This window comes from Podarcis gaigeae (genome assembly GCF_964106915.1).
Source record: "Podarcis gaigeae genome assembly, chromosome: 6".
NCBI lineage: Eukaryota > Metazoa > Chordata > Lepidosauria > Squamata > Lacertidae > Podarcis > Podarcis gaigeae.
Genome location: NC_139682.1, coordinates 32,383,947 through 32,405,750, shown reverse-complemented (window position 1 = coordinate 32,405,750; position 21,804 = coordinate 32,383,947). Strand labels below are relative to the sequence as shown.

General features: G+C 42.9%; 1 protein-coding gene across 1 annotated transcript in view; it reads left to right on the top strand.

Annotated features, from left to right (window-relative positions):
* The window catches only part of LGR6 (leucine rich repeat containing G protein-coupled receptor 6), a 148,098-nt gene that overhangs the window by 49,622 nt on the left and 76,672 nt on the right, over nt 1-21,804 (top strand). The window contains exons 2-3 of the mRNA XM_083746523.1: nt 14,692-14,763; nt 18,432-18,503. Of these exons, the coding sequence (XP_083602649.1) occupies nt 14,692-14,763; nt 18,432-18,503 (144 nt within the window). The remainder of the gene's footprint in view (nt 1-14,691; nt 14,764-18,431; nt 18,504-21,804) is intronic.

The window sequence follows — 21,804 nt, the reverse complement described above, 5'->3', positions numbered from 1 at the left end:
TATATATATATATTTGTTGAACGGAGACCATTTAAATTTAACAAATAAATTCTATTTTTTAAAACCAAAGTCTGACCTGATTAAACCAAAACTTCTTTCTAAAAGCTTTGAAATTGCCTCTGGATGTTCTAGAGCAGATTTAGGACCCAGAAAGAAACTCCTAGGACTAAAGATTTTCAAGAGGGTAATAGATAATGCACCTGAAAGTTTGTTTGTTGGTTTAAAGTCTGGTTCATTGGCCATTTTTCCTCTTGCAATACTTGGCTACCTCTCCCCATGTTGACTAATCAGCACAAACAACTTAGGGTAAGACATCTCTTACAGACCATGTCAGGAGCAGCCATTGAGCAAGTCCTAAATTGGGAAAGAAGAAAATAGATAGAACATGCAGCAATTTTGGCCTCAGAGACTCTTGAGAGTCCCATGGACTGCAAGAAGATCAAACCTATCCATTCTGAAGGAAATCAGCCCTGAGTGCTCACTGGAAGGACAGATTCTGAAGCTGAGGGTCCAATACTTTGGCCACCTCATGAGAAGAGAAGGCTCCCTGGAAAAGACCCTGATGTTGGGAAAGATGGAGGGCACAAGGAGAAGGGGACGACAGAGGACGAGATGGTTGTATAGTGTTCTTGAAGCTACCAGCATGAGTCTGACCAAACTGCAGGAGGCAGTGGAAGACAGGAGTGCCTGGCGTGCTCTGGTCCATGGGGTCAAGAAGAGATGGACACGACTAAACGACTAAAGAACAACAACAAAGAAAATAAATGCAGCTCCAACGCATCCTTTGTGGCATGCAATCACACAGCCCCAATAATCTGCCATGCTACTATTTTCATTAAGTTTCCTTCCAAGCTCAAACGCATCATCCGTCCTGGGAAAGTGGAGCTGAAGTTGTGCAACCACATTGCATGTCCTGCAGCAATGCATGTCCTATGGCACTGGTTTTCAGAGTTGTGCCTTTAGATAACGTGTTCTACATTGACTCATCGGCTAAGGAACATCTGCACGCCTGCCATGGTAGCCTAACACATTGCAGAAGATTCTGGGGGCATGTTGTATTGTGGCCATTCAATCAGTTCATGTGTGACATTAGCAAAGCCTGATAGGCTCAAGCATCACCTGCTGAGAACTATCAGTTTTTTTGACCAGGAAAGCTGTTTCCTTCAGCCACCTTACACCCTACTTGGAGTACTGAAGGCATGAAACTTGAGGTCAGTGGTAGCTGCTTGTGTAACATGCCATTCCTGCCCAGTACTGTGGGCTCTGGCAGTGTTTGCTGTGGTTGCTTCTGATTTCACCAGACCGCTCCCTGCCAATCTACCTCGAAGCAGTTGGCAAGAGATCAGAGGTAAGGCGCTGCCAGAATTTTGTGGAATGGGCCATTTGCTTTTGTATACCTATCAGGAGTTTCAGAAAGTATCAAGGAGGCAAGGGAGAGCCTAATCTCTTGAGCTCCTCGAAACGGAATAGTTGAGGAAAGTTGCCCTATTATCTACAAGAGCCAGGTGTAAACTGGTTTTGCTGTCACAATGAGGGAAATGCCATTGTCTGCCTTGGTACGTTACAACTTACAAAAATGGAAGAAGTTGGTGTTCAGGGTGTACAGAGATATTTAAGCCTGAGGTTTATACTCTGCTCCTGGTGATCGCAGGCTGAGGGTGCGTACACAATTTACATTTAAAACACATGTATAGCACATAACTTCCCCCAGGGGTGCCAACTTGGATAAAAGATTGAGGGGGCCCAGGTAAGCTGCTCCCCTGATCACATGACATGCTTGTTGTGGGTGAATATATCAGACGACACAGCAATTCTTCAAACAGCTCTTGTTTATTCACAGGCCAGAACAGAACTGAACTGAAGGTTTCAGCCAGCCTGCTTATATAGAGCTCCATTACAACGCAACTGTAACCATTTTCTCTAACAATCCAATCACTGAACGTCACTTTCAATCCCCTATTTGCATATGTGGACCTGAGTGAAAACTATCTACAGTATCCCCCTGCTGGCCCAGGGTGAGAACTTCAGTACATAACACACACCATTTGAATAGCAATGCTCATCAACTTTGGGGGGCCACAGCCCCCTCATATATTTTATTGGGCAGGGGTGAAGACTCTTCAGCTCCTGGGAGTTGGCTCCTATGACTTCCCCCAAAGATTCATGGGAATTATTGTTAAGGGCACTGGGAAATTACATCTCCTAGGATTCTTTGAGCAAAGCAATGTGTTTTAAGTGTTCTTCAGATGTATAATGTGTACACAACACTAAGCAGTAAGCACGCATCCATACCTCTGCTTAATGTGGACTGTGAACCCCTCATGTTTCCTTTAGTTTCGCCCTTGTCCATGCAGTGTTCTCCAACTACTGCTGTCCCACCCTTTCTCCTCCTTAAATCTGGTCCATGTAGCTCTCCTGATCAGATTTTCAAAGCATAGGGAATCTTTGGATTTAGGGAGGAGAAAGTGTATAATATTAATTATTTTAATGATGTATACCACAAGTTATACTTTTAAAATCAATTCCATTAAAGTGGGTACATTTCTTGGTTTCCCTTTGTAGTTTATGGCCATCCTAGCTGCCATCAAAAAATTAATAAAAAATTTAATAACTCTAATAAAACTCACACGTAACAGAATAATACCACCGGGGTTCAGCTGGAACCACAACCTGTAATTTCCCTTATGTTTTCAAGAATCATACTCCAAAAAATATATAAACTTGGGGGCAATCTCTAACATGCATCATTAGCTCCAGGGTAAATACAGCTCAGTCTTCTAGCAATTTAATAACATTTGAATATTCGTTTTTAAAAGTTCTTCAAATTCATACAAAATATTCCCGGGGGGCCTTACTTCCACATCAATTTCCAAAAAAACTTCTGATCTAATTATACACAGGTGTCACTTCCATTTTTCTTTCCTGGAGTTCAGGGTGGGTTATTCAATGACCTCTGGGGTTCTTTGGAAGCCAAAATCTGCACCCAATCCTAGACCTGACATGCCCACAGACTCTTAGGGATCTTTGAAGCATCTATGTGGTTACACAGATATAAGGCAGTTCATTACATTTTTACACATATACCTGGTACTTGGGAGGGAATGGAGACTTGTTATATAAAGGAATGGGAGGAGTCCTGGGGGAGTGAGTAGAATTGGTTTGTGATTACATGTTACTTTTAGCTCTCTTACTTTTGATGTTAATAAATCTTATTTTACTAGATATTTCTGAATTTGGCACGGCACTTTACTAAACAGTCATAGTTCTATCAGTGATGTGCCACAAAATATGGTAAGAATAAAAGGAAAAACCGAGCATTTGAAAGTACCTGAGCTATATTTGTGGCATGGATGCACTCTTAAGGATGTTTTTCCATGGAGTTCCATGTCCTTCCCATAGAACACAAAGCTTGGATTTAGGATCTCTTCATTGCAGATGTGTTATCAAAAGAGAAAGGTCCACTTCAGACCAGATGGGGACTGGATTCAATTAAATAGCTGCACTAGCAGGAGCCAGCGCAACAAGTCCCGCTAGCTCAGGAGGGCTTTCCCCCACTCTTCTCCCCCACTCCAATCAGCTCCAGGGTAGTTGGGAGAACACCTAGAACAGAGCATGGGGGGCAGAGAAGGGGAAATAATTGGAATTTCCTAATTATTTATGTTCAGTTTGTTTGTAGAGTTTATTTATTGGATCAGAGGTGTGATCCTGGATTAAGAGCAATCAGGGCCGTCTTAAGCCTATCCGGCGCCATGGTGCAAAGATCCCTCAGGTGCCCCCTTCCCCATTTCCCAGAGTTGTCAACCTTTCCCCAAGCTTCTGCAGGGATCGCTGTCCTCCCACAGAGGCTTGGGAAGGAAGCTGCATGCCCGCCAGCCATATACAGTGGTACCTCTGGTTAAGTACTTAATTCGTTCCGGAGGTCCGTTCTTAACCTGGAACTGTTCTTAACCTGAAGCACCACTTTAGCTAATGGGGCCTCCCACTGCTGCCATACCGCCGCCACATGATTTCTGTTCTCATCCTGAAGCAAAGTTCTTAACCCGAGGCTGGGTTAGCAGAGTCTGTAACCTGAAGTGTATGTAACCCGAGGTACCACTGTAGTTGGCAGGGCGCAGCTTCCACCCTAAGCCTCTGTAGGGATTGCTCTCCTCCCGCGGAGGCTTGGGAGGCAAGCTGCATGCCCATATGGTTGACGGGGCACAGCTGGCGGGCGTGCAGGGAAAGGGAAGACCTCCAGCAAAGCCACGCAGCTCCCCCACTCGCTGGGGCGCCCCTGAGAGGCCAGCGCCCTGGCGCAACACGCCAGTAAGCCCAATAGGAAAGACGGCTCTGAGAGCAATAGTTAGCGGGCTTCCCTTAGATTTCTTCAGAGTTGAAAAGGGTGCCCCTTTATTCACTTTATTATTTGTGTCCTTTGACAATATGGAGGTCTTAATTCATCTGCAGAGGACATTGTGCTCTGTCTTCTGCACTTTGGAATTCTGGTGTGAGAATCAACCCTTTTGGAATGGATAGAGCAATAGTCATTAACTAGAACAAAACCAGAAGCCAAAGACAGGGTTTTCCTGCTGAGTCGCCTAATACCTGGCAATGCAAATGAATCTCATTTCATATGAAGTACTGGACCTTTGAATTCTTAGAACTCACCCACATTTCCACATGCCCTGCAGCTTTCCCCAGAGTTTGTGTGTGTGTGGAACCCACTCTTAACTACTGAATTGGAGCAAATGCTATTCAGCGTTTCCATGGATTGATTTTGCTCTGATTCAGTGGTAAAAAGCAAGTTTTCCCAGGGAAAGTGGTGGGGCAAAGGCAAAACTGTTTGAACCCATGCTTTCTAGGCATAGAATAAACGAAGTGTGAACAAGCCCTTAGAGATATCAGGGAGATGGTAAGGATCATCTAGCTTGCTGCGTTGCCAAAGATTCCACCGACTTGAACTGATGGAGATCTTGAACAATGAATTTATGAGACCAGCTTCACAATCAGAGAATGAATGCTATTCCCATGTTTATTTATATTTTTAAGAACGCTGCCAGTAAGAAATAAAATTTGACAAGAAAGACACCATCTTTATAGAATTTTTATGAGCATCTAAAGTCAACCCCAAAATAGCTTATAAAAAATTAACTTCCTCTAGGAAGGTGGCTTTAATTGTCAAATTTAAGTGGTGATCATAATGCTCTATGAGGCAATGGTCTTCAGACATCTCTGCGTATAATCTTGAGTAGAATTAGCTAAGTTACTTCCTCTTCATGACTGGGCACTTAATACTGGCAACAGGTCATTCAGATATTGAAAGCTGGTGGTGTGCACAAAAAACACCAGGCCCACAACCCCCAATGGGAAGCATCTCATGCCACTGGGTAGATTTATCCAACCATATATAATCCTACCAGTAAATGTGTTAAGAGACCAGAATTGCTTAGGGGGAGGGTCATGGTTCAGCACCAGCTCTGCATGCAGAAGGCCATAGGTTCCATCCCCAGCATCTCCAGGGAGAGTTGTGGTGTAGTGGTTAGAGTGTTGGACTAGGACCTGGGGTATCTGGGTTCAAATTGCTGCTCAGGCATGAAGCCTACTGGGTAACCTTGGTCCAGTCAGTATTTCTCAGCCTAACCTATCTCACAGTGTTCTTGGGAAGAATTAGAAAGGGGGAGAAGCTGTCTCTGTGGCAGCCCCCAAGTTGTGGAATTCCCTCCCAGAGAGGCGCACCTGGCATCTGCACTGTCTAGTTTTCAGCAAATGAGGAAGATGCACCTCTTTACCCCGGCCTTTGACGCCTGAGATGTGCTTTTAGGAGCTACCTTATCCCTATGGTTGTGATTTGCTTCAACTGTTTTTAATACTGAACTTTAAATTGTTGTAACCTGCCCTGGGACCTGCTGGTGAAGGTCGGATAATGCTAATGCTAATACTAATACTAATACTAATACTAATACTAATACTAATACTAATACTAATACTAATACTAATACTAATATTAATGCTAATAATATTAATAATTAACTGCCTTCAGCTTCTTGGAGGAAAGTGGGGATATATATGTATTAGATAAAACCTAGACAGCTGCTGCCTGTCAATGTAGACTGGTAGTCTTAAACCTTTTCAGATCCAGGACTCACCTTTAACCCAAACATGCATTTAGGAACTTCTTTCTTTCTTTCTTATATATTTGTATTGTAGTAGTGCTTCTGTTGTGTCTCACATTAAATTAGGCTGTGACCCAGCAGCTGATCCAACCTATCATTTGAAGATCAGTGGTGATTGTAGACCATACTGAGCTTAGTCAGATGGACGAAATGGTGTCATTATGTTCCATTGGTACCTAACACCTCAGCATCTTAAGTATGCAGAACAGCAAGGGAAACTTGTTGGAGCTAAGAAGCTGCAAGAGCTGGGATATGGCAAATTTTCTGGATGTGTCCTAAAATAAATTTTAAAATTTGAGGAAGATAAAGCAATGGTAAGTGAAGTGATAGCAGGCTATGCTTCACCCATAAATCTTACAATTTTACTATCTGGATATGTTAAAGAAACTTTACTTATGCAGGACATGGAATTAATACAACATCTCTTGACCACTGCCAGAATTATTATTTCTCATGAGAAAATATGAACACTGTCCATGAGATAATGGATAACTAAAATCTTCGGACATAGTGTGCATATTGAAGCTCACAGATATGGTTAGAACCAGAGAGGGTAGATGGCAAGATAATGTATTTACGAAAAAACAAAGTTTCTTTATAATGTTGTGGATTCTGATTTGGTCAGTGACAGCATTCAGCTTGATTTGTTTGCACAGCTTGCGTGGAAGTTATGTGACATTGGCTATTTATTGAGCCTTCATTTTGATTTGTTGCATCAAGCACTTTTCAATGCATTTCCCTGTCACATTCCTTATGGGAGAAGTCAATTTTGGGGTGGGTGGGAAAACAGGTTTATTGCACTAGGGCTCCAAATCCACTTTAATTGCCCAACCTGAATTTGCCAGTATGCTATGGAACCCCAACCACAAAATAGGAATGTGACATAAGCATTAAGTGCCTCTGTTAGCTACCTCAAATTCAGCTTCACTTCAATCCATAGTCATATCCAGATTTAACCTTATGGAAAACTCTAGCCTATATGTGTCAGCTGAAAGCTGGTGGGCTGATTGTGGAATTTTAACTTCATTTCATTTAGGTCCAACTAAGAGGTCTTTGTTGAATTTGCAGCATGTCCCTGTGGTTGTAGAAACAGCTAATGCTTAATTTGACCACATATGTTTACACCTTTTCAAGAGGTTAAGGGAAAGGTAAAGGGACCCCTGACCATTAGGTCCAGTCGTGGCCGACTCTGGGGTTGCGGCACTCATCTCGCTTTATTGGCCGAGGGAGCCGGCGTACAGCTTCCGGGTCATGTGGCCAGCATGACTTAGCCGCTTCTGGCTAACCAGAGCAGCGCACGGAAATGCCGTTTACCTACCCGCCAGAGCGGTACCTATTTATCTACTTGCACTTTGATGTGCTTTCGAACTGCTAGGTTGGCAGGAGCAGGGACTGAGCAACGGGAGCTCACCCCATCACGGGGATTCGAACCGCCGACCTTCTGATCGGCACATCCTAGGCTCTGTGGTTTAACCTACAGTGCTACCCGCATCCCATTTCAAGAGGTTAGGCCAGAGCAAAAAGGTGCCTTTGAACCTCCAAAGAAAACCTCTCTTTTTTAAAAGGTTTTTCTTTTTCTCTCAAGGCAAACTGAAATCTTGTGCAATCTGCCAAAGATGGCCTGACATGGACTATTTGAGAGCTAAGTGGGCTGAGATTTCAGGGTAAAACATTGAACAGCCACAGTGGAGGGTGACCCTTAAATTGGTAATCTCATAATCTTTTGGCCTACGGTCTAGGTCAGAAAATGTATTCTGTACTCAGTGGTGTCTCATAAAACCTTAGATGTTTGCTTGTTAAAATGATAAAATGCTGGTGTTGTGACAGTCTACAAGCAACTCTGGTCAGCATTTTGGAGATTTCCTAATAGCAAATATTTTTAGATTCTGACTGAAAGAGCCACAGTACACTGTCATTACATAGTGCAAGATGAACTTACTTTTTAAAAAAATTCCTTTTGTTGTGGTGTATTCAGTATATATATATATACTGAAGTATATATATATATGCGCATTGTTTTAAGACCAATAACCTGTATAAAGCAGTTTTTCAATGGAAAGGAGTACAAAAGCAGTCAAGGCAGGTGTCAACAGGTGTCTAGTTTCCAACAGAATCTTTGCAGGTGGCATAAGAGAGTAAGGAGATGAGAGTGAAATATGAACATTGAAGAGCAGTGGAGGAAACGGCAGAAGGAATTGCTGTCGTCTTTGGAGGTCTGACCCTATTGTAGTTACTTAAGAAGAGCCTGCTGGATCAGGCCAATGGCCCAATCTAATCCAGCATTGAGTTCTCACACTGGCCAAGCAGATGCCTGTGGGAACCCTCAAGCAGGATTTGAACACAAGAGGACTCTAACCTCCTGTGGTTCCCAGCTATTGGTCTCAGGGTGCTCATGAGACACCTCTTGCAGTAGGTTCACTGGGATTAAAGGATTAGCCAAGTGTATGATCCACACCTGCTCAGGTGCATTCCTTCCTATGCCAGGAACTCTGCACACTGTACACTTACTTCTTAGAGAAAGCTCCCTCATTCCCCCCCCACCTGTCCCTTTAAAAAAAATCTACTCAGTCCTGAATGTTTGATGAAAGCCACAGCTGACCAGAATGAAGTAGACAATTCTCCAAGGGTCAAGGGCTCTGAAGATTTCAGGCATGAAAGCTGAATGAAACAAACAGTTGGCAGGCCACCTCTCAGCTATTGGATTGAGGACCAAACCCAATGTGATGTGTTTTAGAGGCACACCACCTGTGTTGAGAGGAGAAGGCAGAGCAGGGTGGTGGGTGGGGAGAAGATGAGAGGAAACCCAGCAGAAATGAAGCAGCCATGAGGGGAGAAGGCAGGGGGGCACTGAATTTTCTCATCACAGAGGGCACCACTGAAATTTGAAAGACCAAAGCTGGCCCTTGCTTCCTTGCTGTGGGGACAGGACAGAGGTCTCCTCTTTTACCTCATGCTGTAATATGATACTATTGTATGTGATGCATAAATAGCAGACCTTCCAAATGTCCCTATTTTCCAGGGACGTCCCTGATTTAAAGCTGTCCCAGTTTCTAACTGAATCCCAGAATGTCCCGCTTTTCCTTAGAATGTTCCTATTTTCACTGGAAAAATGTTGGAGGGTGTGGAGTTATCCAATCGCGGAGGCAATCCTGTATATGGAATGATTTTTTTAATGTTTAATGTTTTATTATGTTTTCATATATGTTAGAAGCTGCCCAGAATACTGGGACAATCCAGTAAGATGTGTGATAGTATAATTATCATTGTGGAACGGAACGTCCCTGTTTTCATCGGAGGAATGTTGGAGGGTATGAAACAGGCTTGTAACATAATTACCGTATTTCACGCACCCGACCATAACACGCACGTAGTTTTTAGAGGAGGAAAATCCGTAGGCATGCCACCCGTAGGCATTCCCTCCATAACACGCACAGACATTTCCCCTTACTTTCTAGGAAGGAAAAAGTGAGTGTTATGGTGCAAAAAATACAGTAAGTTGGGGAGAATGTACATTGACCTAGAATTTTTTTCTCTTTTTCTGTGTCATATTAATAGCTTTCGCTCGACTTGGGGAGCGGTTCAAAGGTGCTTTTTAAGTGTTTTGTGTGAAAATGGTTTTAGTGTGTTGCTTAGTATTTTACATTTCACATGCTTAGCTGTATGTGTGGTGCTTGGCAAGAAGTATACATAAAATGTTGGCCTCTGATGTGGCAAGTGGACTTCAGAAGCTTGTAAGCCTGAGGCTCCTGTTGTCCTTAGATTTAACAGCTGAGGTAGAAAACTGTCAGTGGACTTTGCAAACTAATGTGAGGGGGGTGTAACTTCTTTTTGCCTTTTAGGCAAAAAAAGAAAAAAAAATAATGATGCTAACTAAAAGCAGAGGTAAAAAGGTTTGTTTATGAGAGGCGAGGGACATCAAAGCGCTTGAATTAAGGAGCCCCTTGAGGGACAGGTGAGTTATGAAGCCTGACTCTGAATCACATGTGGTTCAGTTTCCAGGAACTTTGTCTTAATTTTCCAGTGTATTCAGGTTGGGAATTCCTAGGGCTAACAGGAATAAGAAGCTCTCTTGCAAGCTTCTGAAATGTAAGGAAAGTGAGTTAAGGTCTCTAAATTTAGCAAGGCCCAACATTACATAGGACTGCGAAAACTGTTTGGGGCTTTCATCCAGAATGTTGACATTTTAGCAGGGTAGTAGTACAGTGAGTAAGGCTGACTGAAAGCATTCATTCTTTATACTGGGATGCTGCAGAGGCAATATTTTAAAAACTGCAAAAACTTGTTTTCCATTTAGAATTGTGTGTGAATAATATATCTTGTCCTCCAATTACCAAGAAGTGTTTAGGCCATAGTGTGACTTAGGGCAGAACTGATATAAAATCAATATAGGTTTTTCTGTCATGGCTTCCTATTGTATTTTACTGAGGATACGGAGAATTCTCTTGTACAGATCCCTGCCTTGACTCTTAAAATGCAGTTCCCAGGGTTCCCCAACTATTAAGTCGGCTGAAATGTTTACTTTACATATGCCCGAACCAGATCAGTTAAACTATTAAACCAGTTTGTTTGTAACGTAAATAGAAATAGGGATATACATGAAAATGCTCCATTGTTTAATCTGCCCCTAACATGTAATATAACATCATTTATGAAATGTTTATGTTGTTTCCTATATACTTTATATGCCATGATCTCTATAATGTAGCTCTTAGACGAGCTGGACTCTGTTGGTATTTTGTGGCCTCTGTTGGTATTTTAATAGTACTCTTACACTTTAAAAAGTACTAATTTAACAAAATGTTGCATTTTGAGTGTGTCCCTGGTGTATATCCCTCACAAACCCTCCCTCACTTCCCTTCCCTTATTTTTTTGTATTTAATTGTGAACCACCCTGGACAGTGTTTAACTGAAAGAAATATACAAAACAAACAAACAAACAAAACAAATAAGCAAAGAACAGGAGCCTTGAACTGTTGTTTGGGGGCCCTGGAGGGTGGAGAGGGTGAAGGAAAAGAGACATCTTTTATCCTTTCCTCTCTCTTGAAGTCTCTATGCACAACATGAGGATGAGAGTTAATGTAAACTAAAGACATTAGTGGCTCAAGAAGGCCAGTTTCACCCACCATCTTTAATTATTCTTTTTTTCAAGGGATATCTTAACATTTCATGGCTCAAATTCAGTCAGTCCTGGAAGTCACTGAACATAAGCCTGTATTGGAATGCTGTTTTCAGTTTTTGTAAAAGTAATCTTTTAATTTACAAAGTAATCTGTAGCGGCTGGTGGGGCAGAGCTGTGTTGGTTGTTGCTGTTTACCTGGCTTTCCAATGCAGAGGTAGCTGCCGGTAACAGAGGGGGAGGCAGTGGGGAGGTTGATGCGGCGAGGAGCTTGATGTGGGCACAGAAGCACTGTGGGGGGGGCGCACCTCCTGACTATGAAGAAACCACTATCTTATTTTTGAGTGGCCCTATTTCACTTCCAAACTGATAGGCGTGGGACTCCCCAAGTTCAGTATGGTCGCCAAATGTTGTCTAAACCACAGAGCCTAGGGCCTGCTGATCAGAAGGTTGGTGGTTCGAATCCCCACAACAGGGTGAGCTCCCATTGCTTGGTCCCAGCTCCTGCCAACCTAACAGTTTGAAAGCAAGTCAAGTGCAAGTAGATAAATAGGTACCGCTCTGGCGGGAAGGTAAAAGGCATTTCCGTGTGCTGCTCTGGTTCGCCAGAAGTGGCTTAGTCATGCTGGCCACATGACCCGGAAGCTGTCTGCGGACAAACGCCAGCTCCCTCGGCCAGTAAAGCGAGATGAGCGCCGCGGCCCCAGAGTCGTCCACGACTGGACTTAACGGTCAGGGGTCCCTTTACCTTTACTGCTGATGCTCACATGAGGTGGTGGTTCAGCCCTCCAAACCTTATGTTCTTCCACTGTTTGTTTACAACAGCAGTTGCCTCATTAAAGAGGTATCAGTTGTTGTTGTTGTTGCTGCTGCTGCTGCTGCTGCTGCTGCTACTGTTAGTATTTTTAAAAAACAATTAACAAGTAAAAAGAGGCATAAGCTTTTGACAAGATCAATGTGGACCAAACTTCTTCAGCCATTATTCTATACCCATCTTCTTCAGTGTTGGAAAATTGTTTCCTTTTAAAATACAATTATTCTCAGTGAATTTTCATCTTACAGTTTTCGTCTGATAGCAAACAAAACTACATGCCTGGCTGCACCATAATCCTTAGATATGATGACTACAATATATCTGAAATTTGTTTTAAGTTTCTCATCACCCCCACTTCCACATGCAGCATCAGATATTTTTTTAACCAGGTATGCTTGCAGAAAAGCACTGTGTTCCATTCCCCCCCCCTTTTTTAAAGTAAATTAAAACTCCAGTTCATGGACAAGAAGGTATCTATGTATTGGAAACTTGAAGAAATGGTTTTCAGCAATAGTGATGGGCAATGGCTAAATTATATTTTCTGAGGAAGATTTCTTGCTTGTTTGTTTGAGTTGCGGTATTTATATCTCATCTTCTTGCCAAAGACCCCAAGTTGGCTTACAATAAAGCTAAAATATGACAAAAAAACAAAACAGCTGCCCAAAAACATAATTCAAGATCATAAAAGCAGCAGATAAGGAAATTAAGGCCATCACATAAAAGCTGAAATGAAACATCTATAAAACAGCAGAAAGACATTTAAAAGATTCCCAAATATTGTGAAATGCCATTAAAGGCTAAGTCTGAGCACTTGCAGAGATTTGAGCCATAAAGTGAGTTTTGTTTAACTCAGTCCAGCTGATGTGTGCTTGTTTTTTTTCTCCACTTTCACACCTCTGGTGCCAATGGGATGTGGGGTGATCAATACAGAAGAAGAGATTTAGGGCTTATCCATACTTACCTTTCCAGGCACAGGTCTGCACTTTAAAGTTCCATGTACAAGTGTTCCTTTTTTTCGCCCCAGAGCTTTCTCCATGAAAACCCCCTCTTTAAAGCTGAAGCACAACAAACAGCAATTTGGGTTTTCTGTGGATTGTCATTTGCTCCGATTCAGTGGTAAAGAGCAGGTTTTCATGAAGAAAGCTCAAAAGCAAGAAACAAAAACAAAAAGTGATTAGACAGGGAGCTTTAAAGCGCAGACCGCTCCTGGAAAGCGTGGAGGAAAGGTAAGTGTGGATAAACTTTGTACAGTGGTACCTCGGGTTACATACGCTTCAGCTTACATACGCTTCAGGTTACACCCTCTGCTAACCCAGAAATAGTGCTTCAAGTTAAGAACTTTGCTTCAGGATAAGAACAGAAATTGGGGTCCGGCGGCGTGGCGGCAGCAGGAGGCCACATTAGCTAAAGTGATGCTTCAGGTTAAGAACGGACCTCCGGAATGAATTAAGTACCTAACCTGAGGTACCACTGTATATTTATTTGTTTCAACATTACTGAAATAGCTTTTTAAAATTGAAACAGTAGATCTTCTTGTCATAGAACAAGTGTCTAGCACATCACTTGACATCAGTTTTATTGTCTTATGATCATAAGCAAATCTTCTTGGACACTATAGCCCGTCACCTAAGCTATGCAATCTGTTAGATGTAATGGAAATGAAGGCACATATACATGATTTGCTGGGAATAATGGAACAACACAGGGAAAGTAGCAAGAAACCCTTTAGAACAGTAATAGAGAATTGCAAGAAACTGGCAGATGACGTGGATGTGGAACTTAAAGCACCTAGACAAAGTAAACAACAGAAAAACCATGCTGGTAACCCCAGCCAATCCACAGAAGAGCTACATTCCCTACCTGGATTCGCTTGTTACCTCAGTGTGGGCTTGTTTCAGTGATGAAAACCAACCTGTTTAAGTTTGCTCAAACTACAGTGGTACCTTGGGTTAAATACTTAATTCGTTCTGGAGGACCGTTCTTAACCTGAAACTGTTCTTAACCTGAAGCACCACTTTAGCTAATGGGGCCTCCTGCTGCTGTTGCACCGCCGGAGCACGATTTCTGTTCTCATCCTGAAGCAAAGTTCTTAACCTGAGGTACTATTTCTGGGTTAGTGGAGTCTGTAACCTGAAGCGTATGTAACCCGAGGTACCACTGTATATTTATCTCAGTTGTACCACATTGAAGGAAAAGGCTTTCAAGCCCATGTGAATTCCATTTGGGAACTTTATTTGCAAACTTTGGGGATGAATCTGCTATGTGGTATGAGTTGAGGGCAAAACGGCATAACAAAGCAATACACCTATTGTGTGGCATATGCAACATAAGCCTTACTGAAGTATTCAACCACACAAAACTCCCTGCCATTGAAATTGCCATCCAGACAGCATTTCCCCTCTCATTTACAATATGCACAATTGAACAAACCTTTAGCACTTTGCACAGAGTGAAAACATGGTTTTGCCTAACAATGAATGAAGATCTGAGCAGAGCCTACATGAGCGATAGGGTTTTTTTTGCAGGCTGGACTAGATCCTATAAGTTTAAGTTTTACTTGGGTATTGCAAATGATCCAAACTCTGATTTTCTTTGTTTTTCTTTCTCAGTGATTTGAGCATGAACAACATCAGTGAGCTGCTGCCTGGGGACTTCCACCACCTGCGCTTTCTAGAAGAACTGTAAGCATAATGAGGTTATATGGCCTCTTGGTTTAGCATTCCCTTCCCAATTCTGAGGCAGAGTGATATGTATGGCAGAAACAGGTGATATGTGACAAAGTCATGTGTGCAGCATTTAAATAATTTGTTTATACTACTTCCAAATGTTTGGTTTATTTAGATCTTATCTGGCTCCCACCCCACCCCGTAGATCTACATTTCACGTTAGCTGATCCAAACTGGTAGTGCTGTATTGCGTCCAACAAAACAGAAGGGAAGAGGAAGATGCAATGCAAGGGTGACAGTCATTTGAACAATCAAGGTTGATATGTGCCCTGAGGATTGGGAGCACACAGCCTGCAAACAACTATAATTTAAAAATAAATTCAAGGGGTGCTTCTAGATGGAACCAGTACTCATGTCCACAAGTGATTACCAGTGTCCACATGACTACATCATCATCAAAATACTGGTCCATATTTTCTTTTACATTTATTCCGAATTTCCCCTTCAAAAATTATTTGAATCGTTGTGGGCTTAAGAGAAAGAATGTCATACTCAGGCTGAAATGTCACAAGAAGAATAACTACACAAACAGAACCAGCAGTTTTTACTGAACCTTGTTGGGCTGGCACTTTTCTTTACTCAAAGGAAAGATACTGGGATGGATGAAACCTGGGATATGAGAGGATAGTCACTTCTTTGATTTTTTCCATGCGGAAATGGATTCATAGACTGCCTTCCTCCTTACAAAAAGTGGGCATGATTCAATTAAGTTGTTGCTCCAAATCTGTTCTAAATCCCCACCAGAAGAGTTCATTCCACTCATGCATCTCCCACTTAACGCTGCATTGAATTCTGGCCAATGCTTCCCTCTACGTCCCCTGAAGTTACTTCACAGTGTACATGGCAGACCAGTTGTGTGTAGCTCTTGGAAAACTGTCTACAGAAAGATGGGGGCGTAAAATGCCTAATGAAGCAGAGTCATGGAGGAGCACAATACAGAGCTCACGATACAGACCTGGAAGCTGAGAACATATCCACTTGTCACTTCAGTCATCAAAATGGAAGTGACTTTGTTGAGCCAAGGCATACAACTTTGTCTTCCCTCTGATGGGGAGAATCAGGCAGGTGGATGTTTGTGTGAGAAAGTTGCAGTCAGCAAAGAAACTAAGTGGAACTGGGCAGGAATGGGTTTTGCTGATTGACAATAAACACTGGAAATGCAATGGCAGTGGGGTGGGGGGGGGGTGACACCCTGTGCACAGAATGCTATTGTGTCAGGATATATAGGGCTAAATAGTCTGAGTGATTAATGATAGGGAACTGAAACCAGTGTTGACAGCTTCAGTGGCATAGCTCCTCTCTCCCTGTTGGTTTGTGGTAAAAGCATATTACACTAGGCACACGCCTCAAGCTCCCCTCCCCTCTCCCCACGAAAGGGCAAGCACAACAAACTAAACTTTCCCTATATACTTGATGATACAGGAGCGCGTACACACACACACAGTCTACCGGAGTCCTGTCTGTCCCTCCCATTCTGAGTTCAGTGCTTCATCCCTTCCTTTTCAATGCAAGGCACAAGAGCCTCTGGAAAACTACTCCTGTCTGTGTGTGGAGAAAGGTAACCGTCAGAGCAGCACTCCTCACCTCATGTTACTAACTAGGATATAGAAAGATAAAAATTCAGGGGACAGTCCATAGGCGCCGACTCCATGGGGCCTGAGGGGGCCCGAGCCCCCTCAAAAATTCGTTTGGGGGGCTCTGCCCCCCAATAATTTAAGAAAATTATTAATTATATTATGCTTTGTAAAATCACAAAATTATGTTGGTATTTTTTATTTTCCTTGTTTGACGATAGTTACCTTTTAAAATACATTCAGTAATGAGTTAAAACAAAGCCACTCCCGATCTAGAGAGGGGGTGGGGTTGCAGGCTCTCGACCCATCAACAATCTCCCCCTAGCTCATTAATATTCACCGCCCATCGGCTGCCGCAAAGGGCGGGCCCTCACAGGTTCACTTAAGGTCGGGGCAGCCCGGGGCTCGCCCCTTTCGTTCCCCCAGCAGCAGCGGTTTGGAGGTCTTGGCCCCCCCCCAATATTTTTTATAAGTCGGTATGGGCCCCCGCCCCCCCAATATTTTTTATAAGTCGGCGCCCCTGGGACAGTCTCAAGCATCCCCCCACTTACGTGGGTGCTCTTTTGGCACACTACACAAAGTGTTCAGGTTTCTAAAGGTTAGAAGTCTAGTCCCCAGGAAATAGCAGCTTATAGAAAATACACAGAAAGGAGGATAAAACAAAATGTGTTGCGTGACCACTATTTGTCTCATCTCCCCTCAGAAACACCATGCCCTTTAGGGGAGCAGGAATCAATCCAAAGAAGCAATATCAAAAGTTAAAGAGTCCCGGAGTGACAGTAAGCAGAGACTGCAAGGCAGCTGGTGGTGTATTATAAGGATGGCAGGTTGAAACCTGCTCCTGTATATTAAAGAGATGACCCTGTACTCTTTATGCTTTTATAGGACTAATTATGGGTGCCATTTCTTTAAATCCCAGGGAAGGTGAGAGACATGCAGCACTTGTATACTTATGTGCATAAATGCATTCACAAAAGCAATCATACTTTAAACGGACAAAAAGTGACTGGTATTATGTCCATATCATTGTATTTGGATGACTCCAGAAAGTCTGCAGACTCTTAGAAACACAAGAAGAGCTTTGTTAGATCAGACTGAAAGGACTACCTAGGCCAAAATTCTACAGTATTTCCAAAATTAGTCAGCAAGTTGCCTCTGAGAAACTTACTAGAAGAGAGGAAAGGCAACATCCCTCACCTCTGGTTTGTCCCCAGTATCTGTTATACTGCCTCTGAACATGGAGACTCTTTTCAACTAGCCCAGCCTTCAAGAAATGTTTTTTCTATGAATATCTCGAATCGTAACCCCATAAGAACACATTTTTATGGCATTCAAACTGAAATGAGTTGTTGTTGTTACATTGCCCATCTGACTGGGTTGTCCCAGCCACTGGGCAGCTTTGTAATATCTTAACCTTTTCCTAACAGACTTACTTTAGACATACCTCACAACACAATGATCTTTTTTTGCATGTCATGGTAAGCCAAAGTATGGTTTACTGGGACAGCACAAACACGTCCACTCCCAGATAAGAGCTCACTCCACCTTTGCTTCTCTCAGGGCTCAGCTCAGCATGGGACAACAGATAAGCCAAGGTTTGGTTTAGCATGTCGTTTGATAAGAGGGTCATGGTTCAGGTCTCTCTTCCTTAACCATATGAGCAAAACTTGGCTATAGACTATGGTTAAGGAAACCACAATCTTGGCTTTGGGCACCGTTCTAAGCCAAACCTTGGCTTTACTGACATGCAATATGGTGCAAACTCAGCCAATGAAACCTTAGCTATAAGGTTTCAAGAGTAGACCCTTGATACGGCCTTCCATGTGGCTAGTATGAATAGTGACGGGAGGAACATATAGAATTGTTCACAGCAGTTTTAGAAATACCTTCTTCCTGAAATGACTGTTGGTTCCGCTCACAAAGCTATATCTAGCTCAGGAGCAAGAGACTTCGCTCCAGGTCATAATCACATTTCCTTACAAAAGGCACTAGTAGACTTTCAAATATGTTATCTTGTTATCTTGACCATGTCTCTTTTGTTTATTACAGGCGCCTATCTGGAAATCAACTCTCTAAGATTCCAGGGAAAGCATTTTCTGGCCTCTACAATTTAAAGATTTTGTAAGTTACAATTTCTTCAGTTTACTGCTTTATGCTTGTTCTCCAAACAGGCATTTAGGTCATGGGGTCCATCCCTGTGAATATGTGGTTCACTTGAATTCCCATGTATTAGAGACCATTATAAATATCATCACAGAAATGCTATGTACCAAATGTTCCTTGGAGCTGGGTTCTGTCTGATTTCTTCCAAATCATGCTTGTGGGAGATTGCCATCCGAGCAGCTGCAAAATGTTCAGGGCTGCTAAATAACTGCTCAAATCCTAATACACCACTGGAATTCCATTGTCTCTAGGGTATTTAATTGCAACACTTGCTTGCTCTTGAACCAATATATTTCAAGTTATTTTTCTTCTGTTTTTATTTGTCAGCAATTCATACAAGGACAACACAGTGTTTAAAGTTCTTCATGTCTCCTTCATTTCCTCATCGAGTTTCTTCACTGTGATGATGTATCAGTTGTAGGGGCAGGGATTTCTCTATACAGTGTGCTAAGAAATCCTTGTGGCTCTTGATAATGACTTCTATTCAGCCCCAAATAACAGTGGACAGTATCTCAACTTTTGACTTTCATGCTTGACTGCATTTGTAGGATGTGGGTGGAAAGAAATGGCAAGGGAACCAGAACTGTGATTTTGGTTAGGTAGGCATTTGTATGGAGCCTATAATATACATTGCCAGTTGCTTTATATGGTCTTTATTAGTCCAGAATCAATGCAAAGGCATCGTACTTATAGCTACACCTCTGTGATCTCTCATTTTCTGAAATAGCTCTGTCCCTGGTACTTGCCCTGCATTAACACTTCATTCAAAGCAATCACTGCAGGACAGGCTAACTGAATTGGATATCTTTTCCTCTGGTCATCTGTGATTGCCTTAATAGGAAATGCACCCCCCGATATTATGGTGTATTTTTTATTTATTTTAATTTGTTAATGATTTTGCAACAGCAATCCGGTTCTGGTGAGTGTTTATTTAGGTTCTCAGTTCTTCATCTTCCCTTTTTCCAAGGAGATATTTTACAATCCCTTCTCTTCTGCAATAAACATTTCAGTCCTGAGGGCATGTTTGGAACTCAACCACAATGTGAAATCGTTGTAGCCGACAAAGTTTATATGAACCAAGCAGGTAGTAACCTGCTCCTGGGATTAGAGAGTGCAGTGCTGTTTACTAGGCCTTCTAAAGAATCCTGCCCTAAATCCCTGGGTTTAGAGATGAGTTGCTGCTTTATCCACAGTCTGCATTAGGCACCGAATCAAAGAAACCAAGAAAACCACAGCAAACCCACCCTGTTTCAACAAGGGCAACACTATGCTCAGGGAACTCATGGGCTCTGAATGCCTCTTTTTATCAGTTTACATTGGAGCGCTTCCCAGTGAAATAGCTAAGAATGTTGGAAGTATGCAGGGCTCATTGAAACTAAAACAGCACCTCCTGCAGGTAATAAAAACTCTGCTGGCATCAGGAGAAAGCATCGCTTGAGTTCTTTTTCTGAGGCTGAAGGCATAGTGCACAGAGCAACTGTGGCAATCTCAAGTGGCACAGAAATCTGTGTGTGGGCATCCTCAGGTACATCCAAAGCAATCCTGTGAGATGTGATGAAGCAGAAGCCTACCTCTTAGCTTCATTCCACTTGACAGGAACACAACTTGAACATCCATATTAACAAAAGGATTGAGCATTATAGCTTTCATTTCAACATCTGAATGGGGGGGTATGGGGGGTATATCGCCAAGGAAAACGTGCAGGTGTCCCTATCTTCATGTCCATACTGTTCCTGTTCTTATTCCAAGAGTCTAATGGCATTTTCCCCTGCTCTATTCTGCCAGTCCCCATGGCTGGTCAGAACTAGCATGAGATATAAACGCAGGTTATGTTGTCCATGTGGCTGGATTTCCATGGGGATTATCACAGGTACAGTGCCCAGCTAGGAGGCAGAAGTTACCTGCCTATGCTCAACAAGGGATGAGCCTTGTTTTGGCCATTAAGTAACTCATGCAATAAAGGAAAGAACTGGGCCACATTTGCTAGCTGTTCACCATCCATTGCATCCATGTTATCTGGCCCCATAGCCCCTCCGCATGTGTGGTTAGAATTCTAGACAATAGGGGAAATCTGAAGCAGCCTACCACCACCACTTCAGTGTATCCCAACCAATGTGGGAATAACCAGCAAGTATTTCTCTCTTTTTTAGCAGGGGGTGGGAGGTGAGGACTATGGAGAAGCTGCAATGTACATCCCACCTAGAAATGTTGCTCTTCCGTTATCCACAGAGTAAAGGATGCTGCCATGTTATAACCGTTTTTATTTTCAATATTTTTGGAATTGAATTTATACCCCCACATGTGCAGCCCATGCTATTCTTTATACCCCCATATGTGCAGCCCATGCTATTCTTTATACCCCCACATGTGCAGCCCATGCTATTCTTTATACCCCCACATGTGCAGCCCATGCTATTCTTTATACCCCCACATGTGCAGCCCATGCTATTCTTTATACCCCCACATGTGCAGCCCATGCTATTCTTTATACCCCCACATGTGCAGCCCATGCTATTCTATTAAAATTAAAACAGTTAAAACAGCTAAAACAATAAGATCCAAGGAGCAGCAAGACGCTCCATAAAACTGTTCCAACATTTCCCTGTTGAATCTGAGTTCTTTGCCAGGTTGTAGACAGGTTAGGGGTCTTAGATGCTTTTGCACTTCGAGCAAAAAGTAACATGATGCCCAGAAACATTTTTCTCCAGTGAGAGGGAGATGAAAGCCAGGAAAACAGCATGCCTTCTGAAATCTGCTGCCTGAAGCGAACTACTTCGTGTTGCTTCTTGGTAGGGTTGGTCCTGTTTGCAGCGATATGCTATGCTTATATCCACACAGAGTGCATGCTTGATTTAGTGTTTCCTGCTGAGAACCTGGCGAGAGGCTTTTCCTGTAATGACCCAGTGGGTGCTGCTCTAGGAGTGATCTTACTGCTAGGCAAGTGGGTGTAGCTGCAATTCTTTGAAGTCTAAAGTGCCACTCTGCTTCCCTGAGAGCACACAGAACCAACCTTTGCTTATTTCACCTTTTTTGGAACTGTGGGATAGCAAGGGAGGGCGCAAGCCTAGGAGAGACCATGGGACACAGAGGTGAATCTCTCCAGCGGCTTGTTGGAACGAGGCTTGAAAAACCACCAAGTAGGGGTTGCGGGAAGGCTCCTACTTTCATCCAGCCCCAGGTGCCCCAGGCAAGGAATGCAAATTAAAACATCCAGAAAACAGCATGTGGGACAAGCTTTGCCCGTCTCTCCCTCTCCCCA